Here is a 22,977-nt window from a genome sequence, read left to right as displayed (position 1 = left end):
AACTTTAATTTTATACTGGCAAGAACTGACTTATTGTAGAAGTTGCAAAGACAGTGTTAAAGATGGAGTTTGCTGAACTAAAAGGTGGCAACCAGTCCTTCCAGAATGACACTGGCACTCCCTCATTTACAACCTCATTCTAGAGACTGACAATTAGGCAGGAAACACAGGATGTATCTGTACAAAATGTTGTGGGGTTTTTTTTCTAGAGAAGGAATCTGTCTCTGAAAATAAACTTTTGCATGCTACTTCCATCTTTTTTTAATAAAACAAATCACTTCCTTCAAAAAGAAACTACTTCAGTGAAACTACTTCAAAAATGAACATGTTTGCTTACTTGCTCATAAGAAGCTAAGAGTGGAGCAAAGATAGTAAGCATACCAAGCACTCCCAGGTAATCTGCAGTCATAATTCAGGCAAATTTCTCACTGACTCTTATTAGACAAAAACTTGTTATACAATGTAGTGGGTTGACCCTGGCCAGGTCAACCTGCAGCCCTTGAGGGCAGGACTGTATAAAAATGAAACATTGACCCACAGTTAAAACAATTCTTTTACATTTACTTGTGCTGATCAGGTAGAGAGACACACAGGGGAAAATACACATTCATTATTATTATATACATATGTTTCACTTTTTGATCTGTTACAAAAAAAAAAAAAAATTAGTATTTCAGAGTTCTTATGCCCAAAACCATATTACTTTGAAACCATGGTCCCATCAATTTTCCATCTAGTTAATTACAGGTTTAATTACAGTTAATGAAGACTTATGTCGTATTTCCTGCAGTTTCAACAGCTTCATACTTTAACTCCGATGCAGTGCTGTCATTGAAAAGCTGAGCTCTTCAAAACAGTGCAAGATGAATTGCAGCAGACAGTGAAATAATCTTTTCCTATTTAATAAGGTCAGGCCCTGTAGTATTTTTGAGATAAATTCCATTTGCAATGTTGTGCAATAGATTATCTGTGGCACAAACTGCAATTAGTCTCTCAACTCTCACTGAAAGGACAAGAGAGATCACAAGTGTCTACCTGCCATATGTGACTTTGTGCATCTACCCTGAAGAGCTTTGTCTCCAAAAAAAGGAGCATATCTACTCCTACAAAGGTCTTTCAGGCCCATTGAACTAATGGGTGCTATATAAAATTGTCTTGATTTGAAAATATTCAAATCGACCTGTACAGGAACATAGGAAATGCCATTTTGGATCAGACCAGTCAGCTGAGCAGCGGAGTGCACCATCTCTGACAGAGCCAAACCCAAACATTTCAGATGTGCTAAAAACTCCCATGCATAAAACTTTGGATAATCTGCTTATGGTAATTTTTTTCCTACTCCAAAGCATGAAGATTTATTTCTCTTAAAAATATTCTGTCTGAAGTAATAGTGTCTATATTATTTTCCACATTTCTACTTAAGAACCCCCTTCTATCAGATTTACGTTTCTTTTACTAATTCTAAATGTGCTGCTTTTTCAACATCCTAATAATAATATTAAACTAAAATCTAGCCTTCCACATTTTTTCAATGCCTTTTTGAGTAGAAACATTACATAAATCCATGTGATAATTGGAATGTGTGATTTTCAGTCCAAGCAAAGTTTTGGAATTTTAAGGTTTCTAAGAATAAAATTAGTCTTCTAAATGTTCTGAGTTTTAACAATTACTACCAACATAGTTAAAAATTATTTAATGGCTAAATAAATTGCAGGTCTTGGCAACTGTTTGAACTTGCTCCAAAAAATGATTTGGTTCTCTCATACCTAATTAATGAGTGACTATGTAACATCATGGAACAAAAACCCATCAGAAGCTATTAAACACGGTGATATACACACAGTTTCTGCCTCAAAATGTCTTTAAAATGTAGATTACCAAAAGCCAATACTAGGCCAAAACTTCACTTAGACTGGTCCATAAAAAAAGGTAGCAGGACTTTATTCTAATCCAGATTTTTCAGCATAATCTATGTTTAAGGATTTTAACAATCAAGATGGACTAAAAAAGACTTGTCAAGGTCTCTGATTACGTACTTTGCATGAGTCTATAAAATCCTTTCCAAAGAGAAGGGAGCTGACACATGTCTACATGTAAAACTGAATCCCTTAAATGTGGTGTTGCAGCAATGGCAATGTCTGCAAGAAAACTTACCTGCATAGAAGATTCCATCACTGATACCACAGTAACAGCATCTTCCAAAGTCACAGTATCCCTAAACATCAACCGGGCATGAGCTATCAAAAATAAATGGGTGCAAGTGTTACCAAAGTCAAAAACCAATTTTTTGTACAAGAAGGAACAAGATACTTCTTCAAATTTCTTCAGCCCTCAAACACTCATGCATAGGCATAACTTAAACATAAATATAATAATTTTGATTTCAGTGTTAATTTCAACAGAAACTGGAAGGATTAGTTTTTCTAGCAAACAATAAGGTGTAATTTTCAAATTGCAGTTACAGTGATAGAATAAAGATACTTAAAATTCTACAGTTAAAAAATTTAAAATGCTGGATATCACAACAAAGAGTGTGATATGAAACATACTTATCTACATAGGTACATGTCATCACCATAAAGTAAAAAATAAGGTCTAATTTTCATCACAGGTCAGAAAAAAATGTATTCCTCTACCTGGTCTGTGTCACAGATTTGATATTATTTAAAATGCTTTCCTCTACAACAGCTTTATTTTTTCTTCGTTCTCTTTCTTCAGTCAGCAAAATAAAAGTGTTTTTTGTAAATAGATATAATGCAAATAATTTACAATATGAAACCTTTTTCGTAATGGCCATGGAAACACGCTCAGTTCTTATTTAGCAATAGAAAGATAGGTTAGTTAATATCATCCAAGTAATACTTTGAAACAACAAAATCCTACTAAAAGCCCCAATCTCATGAACTGATAAGAAGGGAAGAAACACTGAATGTGAAAATTACATGTGTATCTCAAAAAGTTAGGAATGTCTTTCACTTCAATGGAGAATGCCTTTCCCCCAAAATGGAGAACCAAACATAAACATCTAAAGTAGGAGGCACTACACTGTCATTTATGCTTGCTAAACAAAATACAGTACATTCTTTTAAATTCATCCTGAAAATATTTGATAAGCCATTTTATAAAATAAAACCATGTTAAGACAGAGACATACTGCTTCCTTTGGGTTTTTCCTATAAATGAAATATGACTTGAACACAGAGATGGAAATTTTTAAGTTGTATGGCAAAATATGGTCTTGATTACTTATACTTCAGGAAACAAAAAATATGTTATCTTTTATGTGCTATTAACTTTAGGATTATTGATACTTAAGAAAAAAATACGCTAATTTTATGTTATATTAATTTCATAGTAGAAGCAAATATTTGACTCAAATGGAACCAAGTAAATCCTGAGATTGCCTTTCATAAAGACACACAATCTCTGAGATTTTTCTCTTGAATGTGACTTCTTCTAGAGGTTTTAATTTTTATTATATACATGAGAATGTCAAAATTAAAACTGCTTTTGATAGTCTAAATGTAACACCCTTTCTCACATTCAGAATCTCTAGCCCTGAGGCTCTTTAGATGAGAAGGATAAAACAATACAAGAATCACCTATCCCCACCTCCATGGAAAAGCTGTTACTGGCTATAATTATACTGTTCTATTCATTTCATAAAGGTTAATTGTTAGCCTAAAAATAAAAATGCCAGGGCCTTACCTTCTGCAAGGCGTATCAGACTCTCTAACAGGCGGATGGTGGTGCGGGCAGCATTCCTGCAGTCACTCTGACGCTGCATTTGATAGTAGCGAACAAGGATCAAGTTGCTCTCATCAGACAATTTTGGCTGTATGCTTTTTATAAGGCAGAAGTAGGTTTTCATCCTTTCCATGCTCCAGAGCTTTTCTGATTTGCTTGGGCAGCCTGCGTTACAACATCCTTGTCAGTAATTCTATAACAACAGACATCAAGCTTCTTCCCAAGAACTCCTGTTAAATAGACAGGTGACTATGAAAGACACATTACTGTACTTCTGAGGCATACTGGCTGGTCTGTACACTAGTCCTCACAGACTTGGTCGAATTCCAGTGCAGAATTTTACACACCATCCAATCCCTCCCGTATCAAAATCCACAGTAAAGCCTCCAGTAATTTCTATAGAACTGCTGTCAGCCTCACTGCCCACCAGATGGTACAGGCAGTGCCAAGTGCTTTGGAACTCCTTAAAATGAAAAATGCTACATGAGTGTATGCTGGCTGTTTTACCTATTCTGTTGGAGCCAACACTTACCTGCCATATTCTGAACATTTTTTGTAGGGAAATATTCTAGAAAGGGAAGGAAGCTAGCTGAAGACGTTTCCTCTAACCACTTCTTCTGTAAAGGGGATCAAAGCCATGTTCCTTGACATGGATGGGGAAGGGGCTGGTCAAAATCAAATCACCCTGCCTTCCCTCATTCCAGAGCACAAAGCTCCACATGGGGAATGCTATTGTTCATTCTTTGAGCCCAGCAACACATGCATTTCTGATCTGCTCAGCATAAATTAAGTTTCCCATTAACAGCAAGTACAGTTGCAAGGCATTTAGGATCTGCAGATCAAGCACTGTAAAGGTGTGAGATGGAAACAATCCACTTACGGAGCAGTCTGGCCTGAAATCTCTTGTAAATGATCCCAGAGTAAAAGTAGAGTGTTCTCAGCTCACCCCTCTTAATTAATTAGTGATCTCTGTCTTACTCCTACTTGAAGAACAACCATACAGCAGAAAACCACGACGACAAAAATGTAAACACTGATTAATTTGAAAGACTCAAGAATAACAAACTAAAAAATGGAGGGAAATAAAAAAAAAACAGAACACCCTGCCCCCAAACAAACAAACAACAAAACCAGAAAATAACCAACAAAAAAAACCTCCAACAAAACACTTTATGATTTAAAAAGACTACTCTTACCTTTATTTTGCAAGATGAAGGATGAAATTATGTGGTCCCATTCCTCATTCTTCGTATCTAACAATACTAAGACCAGGTCAAATCTGCTCAACAGGGGACTGCCAAGAGCTATGTTGACAGAGACAGACTCATTGGGGTCATAATGGCCTTTTGGGTTTGTTGCTGCCAGGATAGTTGTCCTCGTGTTAAGCTTGCACACCAAGCTAGAGAATGGTATGGTGAACATTATGGTTGAATTAAACTGGATAGGGAAAATTATTCCAAGTGTTTAAAAACTTTTGTGGTTTTATGCTATAAAGAGCACATCTTGTCTTGAAAGACCACAAGAGCTAAACAATGTACACAATTATTGTATTAATATTTATTATATGTACAGTATTTTTCAGTCGGAGAATAACAACTAAACAGACACTGATCTGGATACCAAAAGTCACCAACCAACATTGCCACAAATAATGTCTATATATAGCTAGATCCTTAAATAGTGAAAACCAACACTACTTCTCAGAAATAATTATTACTTTGTGGGTTTATACAGTATAGAAACACTTTTGAATGCTGCAAAGTAACGCTTTAGCTTAATTCACCTTTTAAGAGAGTAAAATAAAATGTGACATAAATGTATGTTTTATTCCTGTGTGTAAACATGAATATGAACCCAAGTAAACAGTGGTGGCAGCCACATCAAACTGAAACAGCCGTTTTCCTCTCTTAACCATGGTGTCCTAGCATGTGCTTGTAGATGTGGGGAGAGATTATTTTTACTCTTCTAGTCCAAATGCACTCCTTTTGGGTAAGGCAGCAGCAGAAGCATTCTAACTTTGGTTTGCCACTGAGCTATTTCTAGTCAGCTCCTGAGTAACTGCTGCCTCAGGTCCAAAGTTCTTCTGTAACTGAGAGGAAGGACCACAGACCTTCCACTAGATTATACCCAACAGGAAACAAACTTATCTTCCATGCACCAAAATAAGACCTAAATTAAGAAGGTGCTTAACCTATGTGTGCTAAGTTACTACTCAAAAAATCCTCATTCGATGTAGTCCTTAAAAGTGAGCAACTGAGGATACATGTGCAAGTTAGCAAACTGTGTTTGGGTCTATCAAACCCAAACAACTGTAACAAGGAACTCAGCTGAAATATGTCCCTGTCTTACTAAGGAGACAGGACCACATTGACCGTATTTGTGCCCAGCTAGCCAAAGCTGATAATCACCCAGGTGAGAGCAACACGACCCTGAGATTATCTCAGTTGGTAAGAGCATGGTGCTAAGAACACCACAGTTGTGGGTTCGATCCCCATTTATGCCATTCACTTCAGAGCTGGACTTGATGATCTTTGTAGGTTCCCTTCAACTCAGAATATTCTGTGATTATTTGTCCACTGTCTGACAAAGAGGATGGAGACACTCAGAATAAGGGAAGGACATGACCAGTTAGAAAAGCCAAGATGTCATTGAAGCAAGAGCTGAGTGGAAGGTGACACAAAGGAATATGGAAAGAGTGATGCCTTTTGAGTAGCAGAGGTTTCAGCAATAGCAGCCAGGAAATAATTTGGGCCTGGAGAGGAGCTGCATATGATTGACAAATTGAAATGTGAGCTCAAAGACCCAAGTGGTGGGTGGCGATAGTGGGGGGAATAGCAGATTTGAACACACACTACTTTGAAAAAAGGAAAGGGGGGAACTTTAAGTAAGCAGGAGTTTATATTTATGCCATACCCAACATATAAAATTCAGCAGCCTGGAAATCTCTTGGGAAATACAGCAGCCTGGAAATCTCTTGATGTGCTTTGGTTACTAAGCAATATTATTGGATTTTACAGGACGAGAAGACATAGCCTCAAGATGTGCAAAGAGAGGTTCAGGTTGGACTTCAGGAAGAATTTCTTCACTGAAAGGGTGTTCAGGCATTGGAACAGACTGCCCAGGGAGGTGGTGGAGTCACCATCCCTGAAGGCGTTCAAGAACTGACTGGACACGGCACTTAGTGCCATGGTCTAGTTGACAAGGTGGTGATCAATCACAGGCTGGACTTGATGATCTTTGAGGTCTTTTCTAAACTTAATGATTCTGTGATTTTGTGGTTTTGGAAAAATGAAGCCCTACTTTCTGAGTTGCAACCAAAAAAGTAACAAAGCTCCTCATTTCACAATGATCATTATGACCACTTGCAGCAAAGGACAAGAAAAAGGATGCCAAGTCTTTGTAGGAAAGTGCCCTGGCCTATAGCAGTAGATTGAAAACCCAGCAGTGAAGAGGGTGTTTATTTATTCTGATTGCTTGCAGCCTCTGGTCCAGTGCACTGTCCTTTGAAATGCTGACTTGTCCAGTTTAGGAATACTGCTGAGAACAAAACTATTACGTACAATGAAGAAAACAGATATTTAATCAGCAACCCTCCAACCTGTAAGTACAAGAGAAAAATCTCACGTTGCTTTCTCACATATGCTAACATACTACTTACCCTGCCTTAGCAACACTGATGGTTTGTTGCTCCATTGCCTCGTGGATACTGGTTCTGTCATGTTCTTTGATACTATTGAACTCGTCAATACAACAAAGGCCTCCATCTGCAAGCACCAGTGCTCCAGCTTCCAAATTCCACTCCCCAAATTCCTTCACAGCAGTCACTGTCAAACCTGAAGAATCAAATACTTCAGTCAGTCTCTTCCTTAAAATGCAGGAGTGAACTTGAGTGAAATAAAGGGGCCCAGCACAGTGACTTGAGCCATGGACAGAGGGCAAACCAGCAGGGATGCTCCATCATGTACCTCTACCACGTAACTTAACTCACTTTACAGCTACCAGCAAGCAATCCCACTAGTGTTGAGGTAGGTTATCCTGGAGCTGTGAAGCAGATTCTGTTAAGCTTCCCACACTTGGATTGTTACTTGTTTTAGGACTTTGTTAAACAAACAAAAGAGATTAGGGTACAAGGACTAGATCTGGAAGATCATACTGAAAATTGGGGCAAACACAAAGATTGCAAAATTATGGAATGGACCCATTCAGGTACTCCTCCTCATCAGCTATTAAAACAGACAGAAACTTTGGAGCTGCAAAGCAAAGTTTGGAAAGAAAAATATATTTCAATTTTCATTTAACTCATGGCCCCAGAAAGTGGAGTCAAATTCTTCCTTTAAACAAAAGAAATTAAATTTCTTTATGAGTTTTTGGTTTCCTCTAAGTATTAAACAAAAATGAAAATCCAAAGATGACCAAGGATGAAATGGGGAAAGAAATTAAAAAAAAAAGTTTTCCAGTAAATCTACACGTCATACAACACTGGGCGGATGGCAAGTCAAAAACCCTGCACAACTGTAGAAACAACCACTCATTAGCAAGTATGTGCAGCTCCCTCCAATTCCTCTATTCCCTATTTCCCAGATTCTTCTCTATCTTTAGCCCTTCTTTTTCACTCCAGTGTTCAGCTCAAAATATCCTAGTAGTTGACAAGCTGCAACCAGCCTAAAATCTCCTGCAATTCTATGGCAAAACCTGCACAAGAATCCCCCCTGCCTCACCATTTGGTTCAAGGCTGCAAAGACCTTTTCATCACTGTGCAGCCCACCACAGTACCCATTTGTTTGCAAATGGCCAGCAAAAAATTATTGGAATTAAATGCTTCCTGATAACATATGTACTTCAGCTTGTAGTAAGGAATCTCCTCCACCATGCCCAATCTTTCTTGGTTTTCCTGGACTGTGTGCCGAACAACGTGGGCAGTCAATCATACAGCAGAATTATAGAAACACAAAGTACTAGGCGGTACTAGAGCCTGGCTGCGCATTTATTTCTCTGTCTTCTGTGGTGGGGGTACACAACTCGCACCCCCCAAGCTGTGGCACTTTCTGCTCTCCCCCTGGAGCCGTGAGGGACATCACTGGCACTGCAGTGCTGTGTCACTCTGCTCCGCGCTGTGCTCTATGCATGGCAGCCATGAGATGGCCTCGCTTCAGGCTCCTGCCACTACACAAGATGGCTTCCCCTGCTCCACACAGGGCCCTCTCACTGGCAGTGCTGCTGCACGGGCAAAATGTCCTGTCTCATAGCTCTTCAGGGTACCCAAGCCCTCTACAAATGGAGGAAGGGGATGGCTCCCTGGCAGCAGGGCCGTGTGACAGGCACGCTTGGTTCCCTGCACAGCCCATCTTCAGTGGCCTCTCCAGCAGCAGCACTCGGGGCCATGCAGACAGCCTGTCCCACCCGGGGCACCCAGCACCCCACCAGCAAACCCTGCTTGGCTCAGGGGGCTCCCCAGCCAGCAAGGTGCCGTATCCCAGCATGCTGCCATCGGCCAAGAGGTCGCTGCCGTGGGCTGCAGGGTCAGGCTCACGAGGCTGGCACCACTGCCAGCCCCACTGCCCTGAGCTAGGGATGCTTCTGGCACCTGGGACCCCACCAGCACCCAGCACAATCAGCACAGAAACAGGAAAAAAACCCCACCAAACAAAGCATAACAAAAAACCAAAGAGCTGAAATGTCCCCACACTGGAAGTACCCCATGGCACATGGTGGAGCCCCATGGGCAAGATGGTTTAGCCTGCAAGTGAACTACTGCTTTCATGCTTATTTAGGGGATGTCGAAAGCCCAGTGCACCTTCCTGTTTGATTAGACTAGTTTTGTGCATTCTGACAGCAAAGGTGCTTGTTCTGGGAGGTGTTGGGAACAATTTCATCATGAGTGCAGGACTAAGAGTAGTTTTTCACTCTTCCCAAGCAGCCAGCATTGCAGTTGCTGTTTATACAATACTGCACACTCTTAGAATATAAAAACCCACTTAGGATTCTTTTAAATACTTGTCAATCTTCCCTTTTATAAATAAGGTTAAATAAAACTTTAAAAGGAGCTCTAGTTGCAACCAGTTTTTTGTCTTGACATACAGAGCTTCTTTAACTTTTTGCCTGAAGTGAATGGACAAAAGATTATATTTTGTCCCTGTTCTACCCACAGTTCTAATTTAATTATGATATTTTTCCCTACTATTCTTCTAGCCTCAATTTTCAGCTTAGGGCACTTCCAAGCTGGATGTGGTCTTACATTGTTTGCAACTTGCAGAGGATGAAGATTTTGAAAGGAAATTAATTTCTTCTTCAGTTCATATGGTTCACAACTTTAAATACAATACACTGATAAAAGAAGCATCTTCTACATATGAATCTAAACCTTATCAATTTTAATAAAAGTTATTGTGGTAGGCAGGATAAATATAGTCCCATAAGCTATATGCCAGTGATTGAAGTAAAGTCACATCTCAGGATTTAATTTTTTCTTTTAAATAAAATCATTGCAAGGCAGCAGCTTTCGAACTAATGTACAGAGTCCCTCTTGGTCATGAAAGGAGATCTGTCTGGTTGCGTGGTAAGATCTTCCCTTCTGATTTTCCCCTTGCCTGGATTTTAATCTTTTTAATGCATGCGGGAAAACAAAACAAAACAAAACAAAAAACGGCTGTAGATAAGCTCTCGGTCCTTTTCCTGGAAATCAGAGAAGCAGATGTTCCGCTGCTCCTTCACGCTCGCCGGGATCACCTCCCGCCCCCGGCCCCGCCCCCGGCCCCGCCCCCCACCGCGCTGGCGGCTGCCGGCGGCCGTTGCCGGCGCGCGCCGGGCGGGGGCGCTGCGGCGGGGGCGGCGCGGGGCGGGCGCGCGCGGAGGCCGCTCTGGCCGGCGCTCGGTGCCCGCCGTGCCCGCGGAGGGAGGGCCCTCGCTCGGCGAGCGGCCAATCCGGGCGGGCGCTGGCGGCGAGCAGGGGCAGAATGGGCTGTAGTTGAGCGAAATAGGGAAAGCGGCGAACAGTGTGGAGCGTTCCCGGTGTAAATAAAAGGGGGGGCGAAAAAAAAAAAAAAAGTTTGTGGAAGTCGCCGCCCTGCAGCTTCGCTCGGGCAGCGGCGCGGGGCTTGTGCGGTGCGGGAGCCCGGCACGGAGGACTTTAGTGCGCGGCGTTAACACGCTCTGCCTATTGTTTGTGTTTTTTTCCAAAATATGGCAAAGGTTCAGGTGAACAATGTAGTGGTGTTGGATAATCCTTCTCCTTTCTACAATCCTTTCCAGTTCGAAATCACATTCGAATGCATAGAGGACCTGTCTGAAGGTGAGTAGAATTTTTCTCCCCGATACGGATTTTGCAACCCCGGGCTCTGAGCTCGGGGCATTTAAGGCTTAAACTTTGCACAGGCCTGTGCCTACAATTTAATAGTCTCTCCACCTCGGCCGCATCGCCGTGCCGAGCCGAGGGGATGTGCCGGCCGGGTGAGGGGTTGTGCCGCTCCCGCCGAGCCCGGCGCCGGGGAAAGTTGGCGGCGTCCGCCCGCCCTGGGCGCCAAGCCGGGCCCGCCGCCTCTCCCCGCCATCGGCGAGGCGGCGAGCTGCCGCAAGTTGCGAGGAACTTGTTAGAGTGGAGGTAGCCATGTTGCCAGCTTTGTGTGTGCGTGGGGGGAGCGAGCGGGAGGAGAGGAGGGTTGAACTGGGCTCGGCGGCCGCGCATCCCCGCGGGCACACGGGAAGCTGCGCGTGCAGCCCCGGCGGTACTCAGAGCGCGGAAAACGCTCCGCGGGGATGCGTTTCCTTGGCCTCGTGCTCCATTTTAGTACTAAAAAAAAAAAAAAAAAAAAAAAAAAAAAAAAAAAAAAAAAAAAATTAAAAATCACGGTGGGAGGCAGGGGCGGGCTGGCTGGCTGGCCGGCCCCGCGTGCTGGCAGCGGGCAGCTGCGGTAGGTACGCGGGGCCCGGGGGCACGGCTCGGAGCAGAGCGCTGGCTCCGGGAGCCCCGCCGAGGGGGAGGGGGCCGCCCGTCTGCCACTATTTTTGGAAGTCACTCGAAAGTTACCGGCCGCCACCAGCGGGCGAGGGGTGGCCCCGGCCTCGCCGCCCCGCGGAGACCCCCGTCCTGAGCCGGGGCCGCCGCTGCGCTCCCGCCGCACTCCCGCCTTCCCCCCGAGCCGGGCGGGCCGCGAGCCGCCCTCGCCCCGGCCGCGCTCCGCAGCGCCGCCCCTCGGCCGGCCGCGGGACGCGCCCCGAGAGGCTGCGCGTCGCCCCGCGGGCGGGAGTTTCAAACGGCTCGGGGCGAAGGAGGGAATGCGGGGCGCTGCTGCCCGCCGGCGGGCCGGGTGAGCGGCTGCTGCGCCGGGAGCAGGAGGCGGCCGCCCGGCTGGGCTGCCTGTGAGCGGAAGAGGACACTGCCTGGCTGGCACTCGGCAGAGCCCAGCTCCGGCTGGTCGCCAGGGAGCCCCTCGTGCGGAGGGGCGAGGGCAGGGCTGAGGAGAAGGGGAGTTGTGTGCTGTCCTGGCTAAGGTGCCCTGGCAGGCTCGCTGTCGCTGCGGTTTAACTCGCCTCACCCCGCCTGCCTCTGCAGCAGCGCGTAACTCGTGCGTGGCGGCGGGATGGTGACAGCGCGGGGAGGGAGGGACGGCCCCGTGGCGGGAACTTTAGAGGAAGTCTCGCCTGAGCCAGGGATTTCCTCTAGGCCTCCGCCGCCTGTCTCCTGCCCTACTGCAACTGACCGACGCAGTAGCTAGAGCTGTGCTCCATGCCCGTCGGTCGCCACGTTGCTGGCTGGATTTCTCCAGTCAACCTGGTCCCATCCGAGGTGCAGCATCGGACCCCCTCCGTGACAACTGCTATGGCAGGTGGCAGTACCCGTCACAGGGACTCCGTGCAAAGTGTTAGACTTTGCCTTCCAGTTGTGCACAGCTGTCTGTATGTGATGTGCTCCTCACACTCTGGGGATTTATGTTAAAGCTAATCCTGGACAGTTGTGATGAGAAGGATTATAGAATGGTCCAAAGCAGAATTCTCAGTTCCCTTCCCCCAATAATATGCAAGTTGGACTATAGGATAAATTAGGGATGAGCGCTGATATCTTTCACATTTAAAAATAAGATTAAACACAGCCTTTGTATACTTGATGAGAAGTCATTTCCTTAGCTTTCCTGTACGAATGTGCTGTTTTCAGCCCATCCTCTGCAACACCGATCCTAAAATTAAATCCATTAACTCCAGCGCTCTCTTAAAGTTGTTGTTCTGCATCAAGATACTTAAATACTTATTTTACAAGACACTTATTTTTAAAAAGCCTATTTTAGCAGTAAATACTAGTAGTTGTTTAGAATGAGCTTTATACTGTTCTCCTAGAATAATGGCAAGGATAGTGTGATAATCTGAAGCAGTTTAGCCTAAAAGTCCTCACTTCTTGTAAGTAGTAACTTGTCCTCAGATGCAGACAAGAAAGCTCCTTAATTATTCTGGATGAATACCCTGCAATACTGGCAACAGCTAGTACTTCATGCTCAAAAGGTAAATAAAACCTCTGATACAGTACCTGGGCAACTCTGCTGTGTTGTACATAGGAGTAAAATCCCTTCCCAAGCCCTGTTTATTATGATAATTAAACCCGCAAAACCTGCCTTGATGGTAAACAAAATAAGCAAGAGGAATTCACTAGTGAAGAAAGAGAGTTGCAATCTTAAAGCAACCAAGTTCTGTTTAAGTACTATTTTTTTTTTCTATACTTAAATTCCATTCCTGCATCCAGAATCCATGAGAGAGACCTTTGGATTTTGCTGAGTATACTAATCAAGTTAATGTAACAGGGTACAGGTTTGTGCTTTTGCAAAGGCAATCTCAGAGTATTGTTCACAAGGGAGAAAAAAAAGAAACACACCATGTAAGTTTTTAAGGTATAGTTCTGAAACAACAGCTAATTAAGAAAAGAAGTGTTATAGTTTTTTGTAATGGTGATCTTCTTTTTCCTCTTGTTTTAAAAACCCCCAAATCTGTCTTGCAAGATTAGTTTCACATGTGTAAATGAATATTGTTTTTGAATCAAAAAGGGAAGGTGAAAAGCTGACCTAGGAAGAGCTAATTTGGGCTAATTTGCAGTTTCAACTTTAAAACATCTGTGGGGGAGAAGCTGAGTTAGAAAAAACTGAATTGTAATAAATGTTGGGGTTTAGTGCATTACTTTAAGAAGCAAAATGCTACACTGGATTTTTTTTTTTTTTGGCCTAGAATTCCATTTCAGGATGTAGATAAAATCCAAGCACCACTATCTTTAAAAATATGGTGTAATCATGCTGTAACAATTTTATGTACTTCCTGGGTAACACAAGTGACAGGTGAAGGAATGGGGGCATAGTTAGTGTGCTTGGAGCTTACCCAGTGGGTTTCCTTACTCAATTAACTACTTTGCATGATCTGTGTAATTTAAGCTGTGAGGTATGTATGTGGAAGGTGGGAATTTTGCTTTTGGGAGGTTAGTCAGTATTCAAGGATGTGATGAGTTATAGGCATCATCCCTCTGCTGCAGCCATTCTGACAGACTTTGAGAAGATGTTCAACACAGCTCCCAGTTAGTAAAAGGGCTCTGGTTCTCTGTATAAAATTTGAAAATTAACCTCAGTGTGAAAATAGAGGGATTCCTGTGGTACAAGGGACTAGAGAGAGAAGGTAGGATGATCTGGTTCATGAGGACAGGGTCAGGCATCAGTAAATTTCCCTTGATGAAGACAGGTCCTTGTTATTTTAGGCCTGTTGCCAAAGAAGCAATTTTAGGCTATGCAAAACTGTAGATGGGCAAAAGTGGAAGACCCCTAACTATAATGATAAATAATGTTTGTTGCTTTTTATTTTATTCTTTTCTTTTTCTTTCTCTGTAGATTTGGAATGGAAAATAATTTATGTGGGTTCAGCTGAAAGTGAAGAGTATGATCAGGTGTTAGACTCTGTTTTAGTTGGACCTGTTCCTGCAGGCAGACACATGTTTGTATTTCAGGTAAGTTCGATTTAACCGTTTCTAAAAGAGTGCTAATTTGTTTAGGAATAACTGCATCAAACTAAGAGACACTTGAAAAACAATGGTAAGCTAGAAAAAATATTTCAGGGAGCTCCTCAGGAATGCTATACCTTCCTTTAAAGTCTGTTCTTGAGCTTGTACTCGTGCCCCTGATATTTCTTGGTTATTTGTGGTATCAATAATTAGTGATATAAGCACAGTTCCCACAGCTACTGATAATTTTAACCAGTCTGGCTCGTAATCAGCAGTGCCAGTTGCCTGTTTACACCAGCACCATCAGGCTCACCTCTTCTGCCACTGGTGGCAGTTTCAGACAATCAGGAGCACTAGATTAATGTAGACAATGCCTTCAGAGGATCAGGCCAACAAACTAATTGTAAAACTCAGCCAGAACAATGAAGAAGTTGGTTTCTGTTTGGCAGGACTCATGTTAAACTGTGATTGTCTAAGCATGCTAAATCATAACAAAATACTAAAAAAAATATTTAGTGCTTTCTAAAATGAAGATAGAAATTCAGTGGTAAATCGGAGGCATTTAGGACACAAGTGTGTAGATCAAGACTGTGCAAAAAAGTCTAGAGCATGTGACAGTCCTATAAAATACTGCTGTTAAAGCCAAAAGTTAATAAGGAATAATGAAGGAAAAGAAAACAGGGAAAGAGCAGCACTAAAATGGGGCTTACTGGCCTAGTCTTGTTTCCATTTTAACTCAGTGAGAGGCGGGGTGGGGAAATCCTGAAGCAGACTTGCCTGAATTCTTTCAGAAGCTTTTTTTTAATACGCATTTTGTGGTGGGGGGGGTTTTTTGTTCTTTTTTTATTCAAAACTATAATTTGTATTAAAACTAACACATTTTTCTCTAAGAAATACTAGAATTTTTCTTGTAAATTGAGAGCAAAATCCATTGGATGAAACATCAGATAGAAACGGAGTGTATCTTATGAGAATCCTGCTATTTTCCCAGATACTATAAATTCACTTAACTAATGGCAAATGCATGCTGAAGTATGAGCATTAAAAAATCCCAAAGTGCTGATGAATACACTCCCTTATTTCTCATGGCTACTGTAACTGGTTTAAAATAATATCAGCATTTGTGAGGCATCCTGATTAATCCTGTAAGTTCCAGGAAAGGTGGTTTGTTTGGGATTTTGGGGGTTTTTGTTTGTTTGCTTATTCTGGGCTTTTTTGTTTTGTTTTTTTTCCTTAAAGGACAGGCTAAAGGAATAGGATTAGACTGGAGGTTGCACTTATCAACCACATACATGCAAATCAATGTTGAAACATTTCTGTTTGGTTTTGGAGCCAGGCCTAATTTTTCCACAGTAGAAATAAAAGCAGATGTGTAACAAATGCATCATTTATTAATGGTTTTTCCATTATCAAGCCATTATAGCCTATGGCATTAATTGGTCAGAAATAGGTGATCCTCTATTGCTCTCATAGGGACTCCCTTGTGTTTGTATGGGGGGAAATCAGCTGGCATTTACATTTCTAATTTAAAAGATGCGCTGCTCTCAATCAAAGGTCTGAAGATTCATTGTTGATGGTGATGGGAAGGAGCAGGAAGCAGGTGCCTAAAAAGGCATGTTTTAGCTGTATGATTGGGAAGGTCTCAAATCAAATTTACTGGTCCTGCAGTTTCTGTAGAATGGAGTCAGCAAGTGTATCCTGGTTATAAATGACGCTACAGCTAAATTAGGAGGAGATGTGTAGATTTGCTGACATTGGAGTAGGTCCTGTAAGAGACTCCTTCTGTTAAAATATCCTTTTTATTTCTTATGGAAGTACTGTTGGGTCTGGGTATATTATGCTTCAAAGGCTCTGGATTTCAGATGAGGGTAGGACTCAGCTCATGTGTACACAGGAGACCACCAAAACCCAAAGTGCTGCAAGAAGCCTTTGCTGATGACTGAAGCAATTTTATTCACCAAGCTGAAGCAGCCTAGGATATGGGGAAAACAAGCTAGGGAAGGCAAGAATGGGGCACAGCACAGAACTGCATGATACAAAGAAAGGAGATTGTTTTCATGGGGAATAGCTTAAGGAAAGGGCCTTTGCAGAAGAGTGCAAAATTTTCAGATAATCTGCTGTAGATTTTTCTAGATAGGAAAATGGCTGAAATAGCAACTAAAATGGAGCACCACACAGATTACCAAGGATGACAAAAATACCTTAGATGAAAAGATGATGTGGATCTGGTTGGGAATTCAGTCTTACAAAAGATGGACAATTATTGTGCTTTCAGACTTATAAAAGCAGCTTTTTGTTTTAAAACCCCAAAACATTACATTTAGAAGGGTTTCAATAGTAAAGGCCCACAGCTTGGCCTGTTTGTTTCTTCATGCCAAGATATATGTAGTGAAACTGGATTCCTTCTCTGTTCTCTTGGGAATTTGTAATAAAATCACAGAAACTTCTTTTTGAGCTTATAAGCACATAAATAATTACTATGCTTAAGTGGGCATATATAACCTTTGCTACCTACTCTGCAGTAATAGCTATGTGAATAAATATGTGGAAAAGCAAGATAATTCAAGGTAACATATGCACAGGCTGATTTCATAAAATTCTTAAGTAAATTATAGCATAAGAATGGCATATTAAGACAGTGATTTTTATGCAAAAATTAATATACTGCCTCTGCCCACCAAAATATCTGTTTCCAGGTAATCTGCTTATTTATTATTTGGTCATACCAAGCTCTTCTCTTTTTTTTCCACCTGTATATGATCTTTTGGTTCCTGAGTAATTAAGAGGTTTGACAAAAAAAGGAAGTTGGAAATTTGAGAACTGTTTTAAACAGTCTTTGGTGTCTTTTTCATGCAGCAAAACAATGCTTGAGAGAGAAGTAGGATTAGAACAGAGTATTTCTGTGGGTTCAGAACTGTGTCATAGGATATTACAAGACAGAAAATGACAGTGGGAACCTGGAAAACTAAGATCCTACATTAGAATGTGAATTGAGTTTAATGGGGAGTTAAATGGAACATGGTCCTTTTGTTGCCCATTACCATGGAATTTAAACTGTTCAAACAGTTCTGGGCACTGTTAGAACAAGACTACTGAATTACAGCAGTGATTTAATCTGTATTGGCAGTTCTTGTGATTTCCTCAAGTTTCTGCATTTCTTCTGTTCCTTGGCCATTTTTTCCATTCCCCTATGCTAGTTGTAAAGCCATTCAGTTATTTTCTATTTCCTTCAGGGCTGGAGGAAGATGAGTTCTACTTGATTCCCTGGTTTCTTCTCCTCCCTCTGGTGTATTTGTACCTGAGAGATCTGACTCATCTAATTCTTCTGCAAAGTGCCTACAGTTTCTCACAAAAAGCTAGACTGCTTTGAAGGCTTAGAATTGAAGTGGCAAAGAGTAGAAGCCAGTGCTGCATGAGCAGTAGCTCCCAAATTTCACCATGCTGGAGCATATAAATGCTACAGAAAAGTAGGCATGAGAGGGACAACAGGAATTAATTCCACTCATCCTCTGTCCTTGGGCAAGGTTTGTTACACCCAAGCCATCTGAACACACATTACTAATACCAACTTGTTCTTGCAACATGGGTGTTCATTGTTGACTTCAGATCTTCATGTGGAATTGTAAATATGAAGCTGTTTTACTGTGCCTGGATTGCTGTTATTTTAAATCCTGCAGCAGAATCAGGCATCACATTTTATCAATAGATGTGGTAGTTAGGAGGCATTTTAAGGGACTGATGTGAGCCACATTTTATGAGGCAGATTTTATTGATAAGTAACTGCAGAGCCATAGTAAGTAAGGACATTGAGGAAGATTTTATCAGTTGCTTATTAGGTTTGCATACTGGCTAAAAATGTTCAGGTGTCTTAGAGAGATGATGCATTTAACTGCATAAATTTTAACGAACATAGGTGTCAGGAATGAAGCCAGAAAAAGTACTTCATTCCTTTCCTAGAAATCTGTGGAACAGCTCAAACCTTACCAACCTTACCATAGCCCATCCCTTTTCTTGCTGAAGTGTAACTTGCAGTCTGTAGTTTTAAGGATTTAGTCTTGTTAAGAACACACATACAGACCAATTCAGCCTTGAGGGTATACAAGAAAATAATCTTGCTCTACTAAACTACCAAGATGGGCTGGAGAACACTGGCACTGTAGAACTGGAGTGATGTTGGTACCCCTGTTTGAACGATGGTTCAGCTGATCATATATTTAAAAGCAGTTTTGGATCAAGCCTGGCCAATTGCCCATAAGAAATGTCAGCAAACAATTTTACTGCATTCTAATTCTGTCTTTAGAGGATGGTGTTCTAAATCTAGGGTTGATGTTGTGAAAGCAGTATATTTTCTGGTTAACTTGAACAATTTTAAATATAGTCACTACTTAGCTGCTGAAACACGCTACTTGAGATTCCCCTGCTAGGTAGGCATGTGGTATAAATTTTAATTTATCTTTCCCTTTCACATTTAGGCTGATGCACCTAACCCAGGGCTTATTCCAGATGCAGATGCAGTAGGTGTAACAGTTGTGCTAATTACATGCACTTACCGAGGTCAAGAATTTATTAGAGTCGGCTACTATGTAAACAATGAATATACGGAAACAGAACTGAGAGAGAATCCACCAGTAAAGCCAGATTTTTCTAAGGTAAGGCATGTTTTGTTTTAGTCACATATCAGAGGCATGCTTGTAGAAAGAGATTTTTAAGAAACAAACCCAAACCCCATTTTGTAATTTGATTTCATAAAGTGCATGGAATGAGGCATCAAATAATGGAAAATACTTGGGGGGACAAACTACAAGTGCCATGTAGTTGTCATAAATTTAGGTAATACTGAGAAATCATCAAAAAATTCCACCATCTTGAAGACTTGGCTGTACTTTCACACTGACTGTGAAATAAACCATTGGATTTATTTCCAGCTGCACCACTGTTTACAAAGTGGCTCTGTCTTTCAGAAAAACAGAATTAATGTTTTTTCTAGGCCCATCAACCTGGAACTAAGTTGTAGATATTAATTTACTATAGTTGTTACTCAGCTGTTCTAGTGTCAGTGCTGCAGTTTCTGCAGAACTTCAACAAACAAACTGAGGAACAAGTTAGGTGTAAAATGAGAGAACATGGGTAGCCTGGTTGGATGATTATCTGATGAATGGATAATTCGACAAAGGAAGTATAAGGATTAAGTGATAAAAACATACATCCTTCATAGTAACAATTAAACCAGGACTAACATTAGAAGATGAAGTGAAATAGTATGTTTTTTCTATGCTTAACTTAATTTTCAGGGATCAGATACTAAATATGTTGTCAAAATTACAGTTAAGTTTGAGGATTCCTAAACTTTGGGTATGTCCTTTCTTCTTCACTTGTTTCTTTTAAAACATAACTTGTTATGTTGGTTGTCAATGCCAAAATGGTGACTCCCTTTAAGTACTTGAATTTAGAATGCCTAGAACTACTTGTCTTCATTCTCTGCTTATATAAAAAGCTAGCTTTGCTCCTATGAAAAAGAACAGCAAAAGCTATCATATATTTGTACACAGAGTCCTTAATGTGACTTTGAGACTAAGTGGAAATGCACAAGAAGAAAGTTATTCAAGTGATTAATTAATGGGTAATAAGCTCTACGAGGTTCTAAAAAATAAATGCTCTTTTTAGTTTGCATAAGGGGTCAGGAAATACTTAATGAGAGTACACTTTCTTGGAGAGTAAAATCAACAAAGCACACCTTTCCTGTGATCAGTCTTAACTGTCATAGTGAGTGTCCACTGGCACTAAGTTGCCATCCTCCAGGTAACTATATAATCTTTCACCCCTTTTCAAAATAAAGAGAAAATGAGCATTTTGGTTTTTTGCTGCATACATAAACAAATACAGTATGTTTTCAAAGGAAAATGAAGGCCAGCCATGAGAATAAGAGAGATGACTAATCATGTCCACTGCCACAGTGTTAGTATCTTCCAAATAGAAATATTTTTACTTTAAAACTTCAGTGGATAAATCCTCTTAATGAAATCAGTCTGAAATTTGGTAGTTTAAGGATAAGGTTGTACTTTTAAATGAAGATGAGAAGGTGATAGAATTGAGAGGTATTGCAAATACCATCAAGTTGATGCAACATTTGATGAAGTACTGTGGTTTGCAAAATCCTTGTGGGGGTAGAAGTTATTTGCTTTACTAAAAGCTGGATAAAATAATAAACACTTGCACTTTACTTGTGGATCTCTTTCACAGTTTTCACCTTGTGGAACAGTTAAAATATTCTCTTGAGAAAGTGGTTATTTTGCTGAGTAGAATATTAGGGAAAATGAATAAGTGGGGGTACTGTAAGCACATTTCTGATCCATAGGTAGTAGCTATAGATTCACATTGATGTCAATTCCCTTTTTAAACAAATTGTTTTACACAAACAAGGCTATAGGGACTAGAAGGAAAAAATCTCTATGCATATGAACTGCAGTTTGAGATGTACAGATTACAATCCATATATTTTCTTCTTTCCCAGCTTCAAAGGAATATTTTGGCATCTAATCCCAGAGTCACAAGATTCCACATTAACTGGGAGGACAACACTGAAAAACTGGAAGATGCAGAGAGCAGTAACCCAAATCTACAGTCCCTGCTTTCCACAGATGCATTACCTTCAGCATCAAAGGGGTGGTCAACATCAGAAAATTCACTAAATGTTATGTTAGAATCTCATATGGACTGCATGTGAGACTAACCACCATCCTTTTGGTACTGTATATGTGTTAAACTGTAAAAACAACCAGAACTATTTCCCTCAAATTCCATAAGTACATAGTTGAAGCAATGTGAAGAACTTGTTTTAAAACATCCTGTAGAAAGTTTATAAAAAAAACAAAAAAAAAAAAAAAAAAACAAAAAAACCCAACAAACAAACAGTATTTGAGCAGATTGTGGAATATAAATACAACTATTTTTAAGTAATTGCCTTTTTTTTCTAATGTGTTATTCTATGTGGTCTAAACCAAACCTGATTAAAGTATATGTATTCTCTCCCCTACCCCCTTATTTTGTAAGCACTATTAAAAACTAAAAAAAGTTTAAAAGTTAAAACATTCAGGCAAAATGAAGGAATAATGCCATGTCCTCATCTCTGCTATCCAGATTGCCAAATATAAAGTGCCCTTTAATAGCATCTTAAGAACAAAACTGTCATTAGATGAAGTGCAAAGAAAAAAGTATCTCTTGCTAACAAACAAAAAAGTCCAAAAATCTCCTTTTGATCTGAAAGCAGACAGCATGGTATAATTTTAGGTGCAAGTTTCTTTTCCTTTCAAGGCACATACTTGTTACTTAAAGCATGCAATTTGAGATTTACCATCTGCTATCTTGGATTTTAGGACATTTTTTTTTTCCTAAATCTCCTGCTGCTGCTGTTTAGTCAAACTTGTGGTTTGTTCAGGACAGTGTTTCATGTGGATTGGGGTGGGTACCTCAGGAAAGAACCCTTTTTCAGCCACCCTAATAGCATACACAATTGGTTGGAAGAATGCAAGCAATTACTAGAAGATTCTAAGTATCAAAAGCAATAGTGTGAATATCCCAAAAACACTCTTCTGCAAGATTATTGTGTCTCACTACTGGTTGGTATGTTTGTTTTCAGGCATGCTTTATTGTAGTCTTTTCCACTAGTAGTTAGGAGTTTGGATGTTTTCTTTCAGTTTTTTGAAACACTTAGCATTTTAAACTTCTCTGTTTTCTCTCTAGCCTTTAAGGCAATCCTATTCAGTGGTGTAAACCCTGTTGTGGCAGGCATGACACACTCAAGAATACATTACTTGTCTCAGTGCAAGAGCTTCAGGGCATCCCTATTACTTGAGGCATCTTGGAAGATAAAAGGAATTAAGCAGTAAACTGTAAAGACTTAAGACATTATTATGACACTTAACAATTTAGTTATTCCCTTCCAATCCTTATTAGCTTTATATATTTACTCTGTCTGTATGTGCATTTAAATTGTAATCTGTCGTGCCAGATTACAGGAATATCATTCTATTTACTAGTTACTGCCCAGATTATGAACCCTTGTAGGTTCCTGGCCCTTCAAAAAAAGGCAGATTTCATGATGATTGACAGTGTAGCTCTGAATAAAAATAGAATGGTTTCTGTTCTCTTTCTGCATTCTCTAATGGGGATAAAGATGTCCCAGTTAGTGCTTCTGTCTTTCCACATCTTTAGTGAAATTCTCTGTGTTTCAAATGTGTGTTTTTTAAACTGGAAAGGAATTACCTGATCTG

The 22,977-nt window shown here is 40.7% G+C and overlaps 2 protein-coding genes across 2 annotated transcripts in view; one reads left to right on the top strand and one right to left on the bottom strand.

The window, feature by feature from the left end:
• MCM9 (minichromosome maintenance 9 homologous recombination repair factor) overlaps window positions 1-22,977 on the bottom strand; it is a 48,734-nt gene that overhangs the window by 6,834 nt on the left and 18,923 nt on the right. Inside the window, exons 8-11 of the mRNA XM_069010900.1 lie at window positions 7,406-7,580; window positions 4,944-5,146; window positions 3,709-3,912; window positions 2,155-2,237 (exon numbers count right to left, since the gene is read on the bottom strand). Of these exons, the coding sequence (XP_068867001.1) occupies window positions 2,155-2,237; window positions 3,709-3,912; window positions 4,944-5,146; window positions 7,406-7,580 (665 nt within the window). The remainder of the gene's footprint in view (window positions 1-2,154; window positions 2,238-3,708; window positions 3,913-4,943; window positions 5,147-7,405; window positions 7,581-22,977) is intronic.
• ASF1A (anti-silencing function 1A histone chaperone) lies at window positions 10,649-22,912 on the top strand. The gene is made up of 4 exons (XM_069010904.1): window positions 10,649-11,035; window positions 14,598-14,713; window positions 19,180-19,356; window positions 21,219-22,912. The coding sequence occupies exons 1-4, from the start codon at window positions 10,927-10,929 to the stop codon at window positions 21,429-21,431; spliced, it is 615 nt and encodes a 204-aa protein (XP_068867005.1). The 5' UTR covers window positions 10,649-10,926; the 3' UTR covers window positions 21,432-22,912.

This window comes from Aphelocoma coerulescens, chromosome 3 (genome assembly GCF_041296385.1).
Source record: "Aphelocoma coerulescens isolate FSJ_1873_10779 chromosome 3, UR_Acoe_1.0, whole genome shotgun sequence".
Taxonomy (NCBI): domain Eukaryota; kingdom Metazoa; phylum Chordata; class Aves; order Passeriformes; family Corvidae; genus Aphelocoma; species Aphelocoma coerulescens.
Note: the sequence above shows the minus strand (reverse complement) of the source record. Positions and strands in the feature narration are given on the sequence as shown.